This window comes from Neophocaena asiaeorientalis, unplaced genomic scaffold, assembly GCF_003031525.2.
Source record: "Neophocaena asiaeorientalis asiaeorientalis breed wild unplaced genomic scaffold, Neophocaena_asiaeorientalis_V1.1 scaffold1186, whole genome shotgun sequence".
In the NCBI taxonomy this organism is placed as follows: Eukaryota; Metazoa; Chordata; class Mammalia; order Artiodactyla; family Phocoenidae; genus Neophocaena; species Neophocaena asiaeorientalis.
The window spans coordinates 757,815-767,376 of NW_020173974.1; the positions used below are offsets into that span (position 1 = coordinate 757,815).

The 9,562-nt window shown below is 56.8% G+C and overlaps 1 protein-coding gene across 6 annotated transcripts in view; it reads right to left on the reverse strand.

Moving 5' to 3' along the window:
• ADCY4 (adenylate cyclase 4) overlaps nt 1-9,562 on the reverse strand; it is a 16,136-nt gene that overhangs the window by 4,773 nt on the left and 1,801 nt on the right. For 4 of the 6 annotated variants that reach the window (XM_024753251.1, XM_024753250.1, XM_024753248.1 and 1 more), the window contains 15 exons: nt 8,701-8,898; nt 8,426-8,587; nt 7,684-7,833; nt 7,092-7,240; nt 6,904-7,015; nt 6,050-6,177; nt 5,756-5,914; nt 5,369-5,501; nt 4,997-5,170; nt 2,347-2,390; nt 2,124-2,210; nt 1,876-1,945; nt 1,462-1,559; nt 705-789; nt 461-598 (listed from right to left, as the gene is read on the reverse strand). In XM_024753251.1, coding sequence (XP_024609019.1) covers nt 461-598; nt 705-789; nt 1,462-1,559; nt 1,876-1,945; nt 2,124-2,210; nt 2,347-2,390; nt 4,997-5,170; nt 5,369-5,501; nt 5,756-5,914; nt 6,050-6,177; nt 6,904-7,015; nt 7,092-7,240; nt 7,684-7,833; nt 8,426-8,587; nt 8,701-8,898 — 1,887 coding nt within the window. Of the gene's footprint in view, nt 1-460; nt 599-704; nt 790-1,461; nt 1,560-1,875; nt 1,946-2,123; nt 2,211-2,346; nt 2,391-4,996; nt 5,171-5,368; nt 5,502-5,755; nt 5,915-6,049; nt 6,178-6,903; nt 7,016-7,091; nt 7,241-7,683; nt 7,930-8,425; nt 8,588-8,700; nt 8,899-9,562 lie in introns of all 6 variants that reach the window. The other 2 variants (XM_024753245.1, XM_024753246.1) reach the window with 1 other exon arrangement.

A 9,562-nucleotide genomic window follows, 5' to 3' on the forward strand; every position in this document is an offset into this window, starting at 1 on the left:
CAGGGATTGGGGGAGTGGGTGTCCTGAGCTCTAGTCTGTCATGGATCCACTGTGTGATCTTTTGCCAGCCACTTAACCTCTCTGGGCCCCAGCTTCTGCTTCTGTAACTTGGATGGGGAATGATTCCTAAGGTGCTTTTCAGGGATGGAATTCTAGGAACAATGCTAAGTTCTGAAAAATCAGCCAAACTCAGCTTACAAAATCATAGTGAGTAAGGTAAGGAAGGAAGGTCTGCATACATAGAAAAAAGATAGGAAGGATATCCACCAAAGTGTTATTAACAATGATTATGCCCAGGTGGTAGGTCGTGGGCGACTATAATTTTCTTTTATACTTGTCCAACATTTCCAGCATCCCCTGGCTTTAGTCCAGCAGTCCTCCCAAATCCAGGGGTCCTCTTTCAGCCTCTGGCAGGTCCGGCATGCCCTAATGGGGGCGCATAGGGCCCCGTCTCTCTCACCAGGCTGGTAATGGCCATGGAGAAGACGAGCAGGATGGTAGCGGTGCCCAGGGCAACTCGCAGTCCAGGCCGTGTGGCCACTAGGACAGACAGTGTGGGCAGCCAGTGCAGCATCTTGGGGCCTTTCAAGACACACTTCTGTGGAGGGAGCATGGGAGTCTTAGCCGTGGGGCTGGGGCACCCACTGCAGGCCAAGTCGTGGTCAGGGCCCCAGCTCGCCACTCTGCCCCCAAGCCCACCTCACCGTCAGGTGCTCTGAGAAGCAGACGAAGAGGAGGAGGAAGAAGAGGAGGAAGGTGATGCTATAGGTGATGGTCAGAGCTGGGGGCCTAAAGAGAGACAAGAGCGAGGCCTTTAAGAACCAGAAGAGGTTCTCTGGGCGCTAGGAGGGTGCCGTTCAGTCTGGTTGGGAGACATGGGGAAAAGTGGTCCTGGGGATCTGAACCGGCTGCCGACGAGGTCTAGGCTGATGAAAGGCATTACATGCTGATGATCTGGGAAAGCTGAGGGGGTCAAGGACAGTACTGGGATAATGTAGGGGCAATACTGGAAGGGGACAGGGGACTCACAGGAGTGGCTGAGGCTGCATCAGACTGGTCTCTGCGCTTTCAGGCCAAAGCTCTTTCATCTGGCTGAGTTTTGAATGAGTCCTCACCCCTCCTAGCAGTGAACTGGGAGTGAGGACCTACTCTCTAAGCTCATTTGCTGTGAGATTTGGACTTCTCAATGGGAACAAAACCTCCTTCATGGGACTGTTGCTAGAATTGAAAGACGGGTATGTGAAAATGCTTGGGGTACACAGAAAGTCCACAGGATGTAAGATAGTAAGATGAGGGCTACGATGACCAGTTCCCCAGACCACATGTTTCCATTTCCTCTGTGGCTCAGTGCCCTGAGCCGAGGGGAAGTGGGCAAGGGAAGAAAGTGTGGGCCAGGGGTCTGGAAGAGCCAGGGGTTCTGTTCTTGAGAATCAGGGCTTCCCTTGCCTCGGGGTCCCTCACCTGTTTGTCACCAGCATCTGGATGATGAAGTTGGAGAAAAAGACCAGGAAGGTGCAGGCTGCATAGTATTTGAAGGCGGGGAGTGCAGAGAGCCGATACTGGAAGGGCGGGGGTCGGTGGAGACAGGGCACCAGTGCTGCCCATCAGTGTCAGTCCCAGGCAAGGAGTGGGTCCCCAGCCTCACTGTCCCCCCTCCAGTTCTGCCCCAGGTAGGCTCTACCTGTTCCCCAAGGAGCTGCCCTCCTCCCTCCCATCACCACCCAGTAATTCAATAGATGGGTATGAGCCCTTCACCCACCAGGGTCACAAACTGGGCAGACCTGGGGAGGGGAGGTGGGACCACAGGGCCTGCTCCCTCCCCAGGGTGCAGGAACTGAGGTTGGGAAGTCCTATGGTGACATCCCCCAAGTCTACCTCTTTCTCCATCTCCTTCTCTCGGAAGTACAGTGTCAATGGGTTGAAGTCCTCTGATTGTTTCCACTGTCTGGTGGAGGGTGGGGGCAGTAAGCCCGGAAGAGGAAGGGGCAGGGAGGAGGGCGTGGTCCGGTAAGTCGAAGGGCTAGAGCTGGGAAGGCTCTCCCTTCCTTCCAGGTCCTACCACCCCTCCTCTACCACATGAGCCCAGGCCTCCAGCCCTCCCAGCCCTCTCCCGCTCTCCGTACTTCTGAGAGTTGAGCTGTTCGATGACTTGGAAGAACTTGGCATCCCCGGTGTCTAGTTCATCATCCAGTCCCCGGGGGGTACGGCTCCTGCACAGTGAGAGCCCAGCCTGTCACCAGGGAGATCCTCAAAAGCATCTGGGCAAAGCAGGAGAAGCCCCCCCAGGGAGGATGGAGGTAGGTCACTGGGACAGCCCCACTGTCAAAGTTGTTCAGGCCTCCTCACCGGTCCAGGCTCCACTGGGGGCTGAAGGAAGACAGGGCCTTCTCCTGCAGGGAGAACACAGGGATGGGGGAAGATGAAAGATGGTGAGCGTCCTCCACCATGGTGGAGCCTCTCTGCAGTGAGGCATTCCATTACCTACACCCGGCCTTGACTGCAGGGAGAACACAGGGATGGGGGAAGATGGAAGATGGTGAGCGTCCTCCACCATGGTGGAGCCTCTCTGCAGTGAGGCATTCCATTACCTACACCCGGCCTTCACTTGAGCATTTGACCTGGCTGCTTCCCTTGCCTCTAATGAACTCTCTCTATCTCTATCTCTCCCTGTGTATCTCCATTTCTACCTCCATCTCCACCTCTGTCTCTACCAAATCCCACCTACCCTCAAGGGAAGGTTCGAACCATATTTACTTCTTCAAGCTCCCTCCTGACTCTTCGGACTCCCAGAGTCTCCATACTCTCTGATTTCCTCATAGTTTCTATCACTTAGGAGGCAACCCTGGATCCTCTGTAGGCACGAGTGGCTGTTGATTCCTTGTCTCATCTTCCCTAAGGACTGCAACAGATTCCAAAGGCAGTGACTTGCCCATCACCCCATGCCCCCAAAATCCCTGTTGGTTGAAACTGGAATGGCAATGCAGGACACTCTGAATCTCCTCTGACCTTTCGTGATGGTCAGGCTGAGCTGGGAGGCGGTGAGAGAGGGAAACGAAAATGGAGAAGAAAGGGAAAGAGGAAGAGAAACAAACCTGGTTACAGTCAGTCTCTTCTGCACCGAAAGGAATATGCAATGTGTGCAGAGACGTGAGAAGGAGCACACGAGCAGGTGAAGACAAGCGCCGAGGAAGGGGGTGAGGATGTGTGGTGACCGTCCTTCCCCACTCGCCTGGCTCATGTGAAGGAAGCAGGGTCACAGGGGGCCACATCATCCCCCAAACCAAAACCTTGTGTATGTGAGAGGAGCAGAGAGGGAGAGACGGAGAGCGATTGAGAGGTATGTTCTAGGCGTGGGGCCATCTATGCCTGATCCTCACTTTTATCAGACTACCTACCTGCGCCCCCCTTCCCGGGCCCCATGCCTATAAGTTATCTGAAGGCAGGGAAAACGTCTTATTCATTTCTGTCTTCTCAAGAACTAACCTAGTGCCTGCAACATAGTAGGTGCTCAAAGATTGTGGAAGGAAGGAAGGAAGGAAGGAATGGATGGATGGTAGCCACCACACAAATAGCACCCCACCACCCCAAAGTTCCGCCTTGTTTAATAGTAGGCTAAGTGTGATTCTCAGGATTCCTAACATTTGAATGAGACCCTGGGATATCAGGGGCTGAGAAGGGAGTCTCTGGGTTGGTGAGGTCCTGCCTCAGGAGATACCTTAGAGCAAGGGATTCCCACTCTGCCCTGAACTTCTTAGCCTGCATGCCAGTGGGGGGTTGGGGAGTTCTGGCATGGGTTCTGGGGGGCTTCCCCACCTCGGGGATTGTACCCAATATTGTCTTACAGCCCCTGGGCTCCTGGCAAACCCCTTTCTACCCCACCCCCACTGGGAGGTCTCATCCTGCAACAGTCAGCTGGGTCTTGGGCTCTTCCTTCCTCTCCATCCTGCCAGCTTAGCCCTCTGACAGCTCCCTTCCCCATGCTGAGGGTTGAAATTAAGCACTCAGCCGCTGAACCACTGCTGCCAAGGTCCACCCCCTCCCCGCTCCCCGCTGTTCACTGATCTCTGGCCTGCTTTCCTGCTGGATGGGAGAGGAGTGGGGATGGGACACAGAAAGGGTACTCTGTAGTCACCCCATAGATTCAAGCTGGTCTACCTAGTAGAGAAGATGCTGGGAAGATCTGTGGATAGGTGGTTGGGAATGCTGAACAGGTTTTGGGCAGATAGGGTAAAATGGAGGAGAACGGGCTGAGGAATGTAATCCCAGGGCAAGCCTTTAGGGACATGGCCTGGGTCCCTGCATGAGGGGGTTCTGGCCGCTTGTCATCAAGTACCAACCTCAAGAGTCGGCTGGTGGAGGAGATCCAGGCTCCTCCGGCAGCTGGTGAATCACTGACTACCTTGAAGTGCTATGTATAGGTCAGCCAGTAACTGGCCCTGCTCTAACTTACCCCAGAGGAGGGGTAGGCCGGCTCCCCTCTCTCCCTCCCCCCTCCCGCCCACTCATGGTGATTTCCTTCTTCAAGGCCATGAGAGATTTTCACTGTCACCTCATTTTATCTGTATACAAGTGCTGGAGAGTAGGGGCAACAAGCGATTGGCCCCGCCTTCCGGGTCCCAGAGGGGACTGAAGAAGAGAGCGCGCAGTCGCAGGACTGAGCTAAACAGAGACACTTCGTGGTGGGAATAGGTGTGCACCACTGGCCTCAGAGTGAGGAGGAAGTAGGGTACCAGGGGAAGGGGCTTTCCTGAGTAGAGGCTGGGTAGCAAGGGACACAGCGTCTGTGGGATCTTGGGTCGTCTCTGAGGGCAGTCATCTTTGCCCTTTCTCCGGAAAGAAGGGCAAGGAAGGTCCTGAACCAGTAACTAGGGTGACCAGAAAGTTCGGGACCTCGTGACGTCAAGTGACTCACTAGTGGTGGGGGCGGGAGGGGCTGGAAGTGGGCAATGGGGGTGGGTTTACGTAAGTGCTGGGCTCATGAAGGAGGTGCACGTACCGGGAGAGGGGTGGAGGTGGACACAGGGCTCTCCACATGGCTCAGGTGGGCGAAAGGCTTGGCTGCACCCCAGGACTCCAGGTAGCGGGTCATCAGCAGTGATGGACGCATCTTGGGGCCCTCAAGAGAGGACAGCAACCCGCCTGCAGTGCCCTTCTCGTCCTCCTCCTCAGCCTGGGGCACATGAGGGCTGAGAGTCAAGATCACAGACCCTTCCCCATTCTCCCCACACCCCTTAAAGGCTTGTGTCCCCTCCCCCACGATACACACTTCAGGACATAGGAGCTCAGTCTCTGGCATGGAAGAGATCAGGCCCGTTGGCTGTGGATGGTTAGGGTGGGCCAGCCCATGGGGTCCAGGCTGGGCTCTTACCCGGGGATCGATGACAAGGTAGGTCGGCTCCCCTAGCTCCCGAAGGTATGGGTCCCCGTGTTCCATGGCTGCATCCTCCACAGCATAAGCCCCTGCCAGCAGTGCCAGCGTAGCCCCTGTGATATGTACTCGTCTGGAAGGAGGGGGCAGTGGGAATCAGAAGGGAGGGCTTCCAAATCTCTCATTTCTTTCGAGGATCGCTCCTGGAGGTCTGACTTCAAGCAAGGCCCTGTGCTACAGGAGGTGTCTCCCAGCTCCCCTCCCTGTACCCCAGGATCTCTCTGAGCCCCACTTGGGAACGTGCCCATTTTAAAGAACTATGAAAACCAGGCATGTGGGAGGCCTGACTGGGCTCTTGCTATAGCCTGCTGGAGCCCCAGCTCTCACCCTGGCACTCCACTCGCCTCCATGTGGTTGGCCAGAGTGACGTCATGGGACCAGACATCATACTGCCACTTCTGCAGCCCGATGACCCCGCAGAGCACGCTGCCCGAGTGCACACCCACACGCATGTTGATATCCACGCCGGTGGCTGCCCGAAGTTTCCTGAGCAGAGTGTGTGGAGACCAGTCGGAGCGCTGCCTTCAGCCCTACCCATGCAGCACCCCTCCCTCTCTCCGGGATGACTTCCACTACCCTACCCGCCCCCACCCCACATCCATCCTGCCCACCCGAGCTGACCTGATGGCCCGGCACATGTCCAGCCCCATGCGCACGCAGTTGATGGCGTGGTCTGGCAGCGAGAGCGGCAGCCCGGAGACACAGTAGTAACAGTCTCCCAGGATCTTGATCCGCATGCATTCATGCTCCTGGGGGAAGGGTGTACAGGGGGAGGGGGTCACCTGGTTAGTGGTCAAAGGAGGCAGGAGGGAGTTGGGGAAAAGTGGGAGCAAATGTGGTATTCCTGAAGAACTTCTGAGGTTGGGATTGTCTAGGTCAGATCTAGGGACTCTCTTAACTTGATACGGGGCTGGCTGAGGTCTCCTATGTGGGTGTCTTTCTCAGAAGGGCTTCTGAAAGGTTGGGATGTCTGTGGCTCTCTCCACCTTTGGCATGTGTAGCGTGTATCCAGATTTGAGCACATGAAAGTCACCTCAGGATTGAGGGTTTTTTTGGGGGGACACCCAAGATTAAGTTGCTTAGGGGCATCCCTGGGGACTGAGAAGATAGCTGGGCTGAGGATGCAGAGGGCAGAGGTTTCCCTTGGAAGGGCCTCCTAATGTTAGCGCATCAGAAAAATCTATCTAGATTTGGTTGCAGTGTCCAGAGACACCTATGCTGGGGCTCAGAGCCTGTTTGGGGGTGTTGTGGTTGGGGCATCTGTGAGGATGTTGAAAGGTCTCTCCAGGTTTGAAGTGTGCAGTGAGCAGTTCCATACCTGGGGAGATGTGAGAGGGTTTCCTACCTGCAGTGGAGTATCTGGGCGCCCACACGGACTTGGAAGTGGGACTGGGATCTTATAAGGCAGGATTTTCCCTCGGAAGGGGCTCTCCAGGGTGGGGAGTTTGAAGGTGGGGAAGGAAGCCCCCTCTGACCTTGGCGATCTGGTCGAACTTGCCAAAGAGCTCGTTTAGCATGAGCACCAACTCCTTAGGGGAGCACTCACTGGCCAGCCGCGTGAAGCCCACGATGTCAGCATACAGCACACTGGGCAGAGCAGACTGCGTCAGTGGGGCTGGGGTCTCAGCCCACGTCCCCTCCCATCTGCCATCCTTCCTTATACCTCACTCCCTGGTGCCTCTTGACATAGAGGCTGTGGAAGTTGTTGGTGCTCTCTGGCCGTGACCCCTGTCCAGCCTGCAGCCGTGCCATGATCTCCGCCTTCATCTCTCGGGCCAGGTAGGCGGGAAGGATGGACAAGAGAAGGTGTTCCTGGGGGAGGTGACTATAAGCACCAACACTCCTACCCCTAAAACCAGGAGCCTCAGCGCCCCCAAACCCTTAGGAGCCCACAGACTTCCCCAGCCCCAGAGGTGTTCCCAGGGCGCTGGCCCAGGTCCTCCCCCCACCACCTACAGCCTGGCTCCACCCCTGCCCTGCACTGATCACCTTTAGGGACTGAACTTCCAGCACCAATACCGGAGTTAGAGCCCTTTGTTTAGTATCACAACGTTCTAAAATGCTTCCACAAGCTTCAGTTTGCTTGAGCCTCACAGCGGCCTTCCAAGGTGGGTGATAGCCACATTTTACAAAGGAGGAAACAGAAGGTCAAGCGACCCTCCCAAAGTCATTCAGCTTCCAGAGCCCGGTTGTGCGATCTAAACAACTCCCCCCTCCGAGCCCCGGTCCCTCCCGGCCTCCCGGGCCCAGCAGACCTGGTGCTTCTTCTCGGTGTCGAGTCTCCGGCGGGAGTGCAGGGAACTAAGCGCCTCCCGGAACGTGGCGCGCAGCGCGCGCTCCATCAGCGCCTTGTGGTATGCTCCGGCCACGTTCCCGCACAGGAACAACACCGCGTTTGCCGCCAGCTGTGGGGAAGGGTCAGCCTCAGAGGGCGCTGGACCCCGGGGTCGGCGGGCTATTGTGTGTAGCTGGATTGGTCTCTGAGAGGGCTGAGGAGAACTCTGCAGTTAAGAGACCGAAGTATTTCGAGGCAACGGGTGCCACACTGTGGGACCCATAGGGGGCACTGCTCCTCCCCCCGCCCCAAGCAGACTCTTGGCTGCTGCACCAACACGGCCTCTTAGGTCTAGAAACCTTGGCACGTACGTTTCCTCTGCTGGGAATACTACTCCACCATCCCCACCCGCGCCGCAGCACAGCACTACTCAAGCTCCAATTTTTACATTCTCTGCGATGGTTCCGTCATCCACATCTGTCCCCACCACCCCAGTCTCCTGGCGAGCTCCCTTCCCCGTGGGCCCAGAGCCCTCTTCTGGCGCTGCGCTCTGTACCAGCTCCACGAGGGCACGGTCGGGGTCTGTGTTTGTACCCTGCGCCCAGCGTTGCGCAGTGCCTTGGAGTCACAGCTCATCAAAACGGTTGGTGAATGCCCAGAGGTAGCAAGTAGCGCCCAGCGGAGCCAGCCTCGGACGCTGCCTGTGCTCCGCGCGTGCTCACCTGCGGCAGCAGCGTGGGCTGTGAGTCCGGCTGAGGCCCAAGATACAGCCCGAGGACCAGCAGGTGTGAGAGTGAAGAGGCGAGACCCGCGGCGGCGGCGTCCCGCATGCCCAAGGGCAACATGGCGTACACGGTGAAGATGACAAAAAGGAAAAAGGACACCTGGGGGAGACGGGCGCGGGAAGTTGCACGCTTACACTGCTGCGCTGCTCCTCGGGGCCTGAGTGCGCGTCGGAGGCCCGGGAGTCCCCTCCCCACTGCTCGGCCTGCCTCACCTGGTCCCAGGCGCTCACCACGCCCCCGGTGAAGAGGAAGCCGAGGCCTAGCGCGAGCAGCGCTGCCCACACGAGGCCCGACAGGGGACGCGTCCAGCGCTGCAGTCGCTGCTCGCGGGAAGCCAGGCCCAGCAGCAGCGAGAAGCCGCCCAGCCCGCACAGCATAGTGGTCAGGAAGCCCGGGTCTGAGGCCAGCTCCTGCGGGGGAGGGGGTACATGAGGCAAGATTGGCGTGTGGAGTTTGGGGAGCTTGTCCAAGGAGAGGAGGAGTGGGCAGTCCCTCAGACCCGTTCTGAAAACTGTTTCAAACCCAAGTAAGAAAAGCAGGTAGGGCACCTTCACTTGCCATTCATATTAGGTTGAACCACATGAAATTGCTGATAATCTGTTTTTTTTTTTTTTTTTGAGTTTAAGATGCTGCCTTCTCCCTCTCTCTCTTTTTTCTTTTTTAACATCTTTATTGGAGTATAACTGCTTTACAATGGTGTGTTAGTTTCTGCTGTATAACTGAGTCAGCTATATGCATACGTATATCCCCATATCCCCTCCCTCTTGTGTCTCCCTCCCTCCCACCTTCCCTATCCCACCCTTCTAGGTGGTCACAAAGCACCGACCTGATCTCCCTGTGCTATGAGAGCCAGCAGTCTCCTGTGATTCAACCTACTATCTCACTGGCATGCTGCAGGGGGACTGAACCTTGGGCCATCTACCCAGAAGACCTGGCTCCAACCGCATATTGGCCATTTGTGAATCCAGGAGCTTTCTGAGACTCAGTTTTCTCGGAACTAAAGCACCCCTCCCACCCCCACCCGGGATCCCAAAGCAAGCGAGAAATTCCAGCTCACAGAAGGCACTGAGGCAT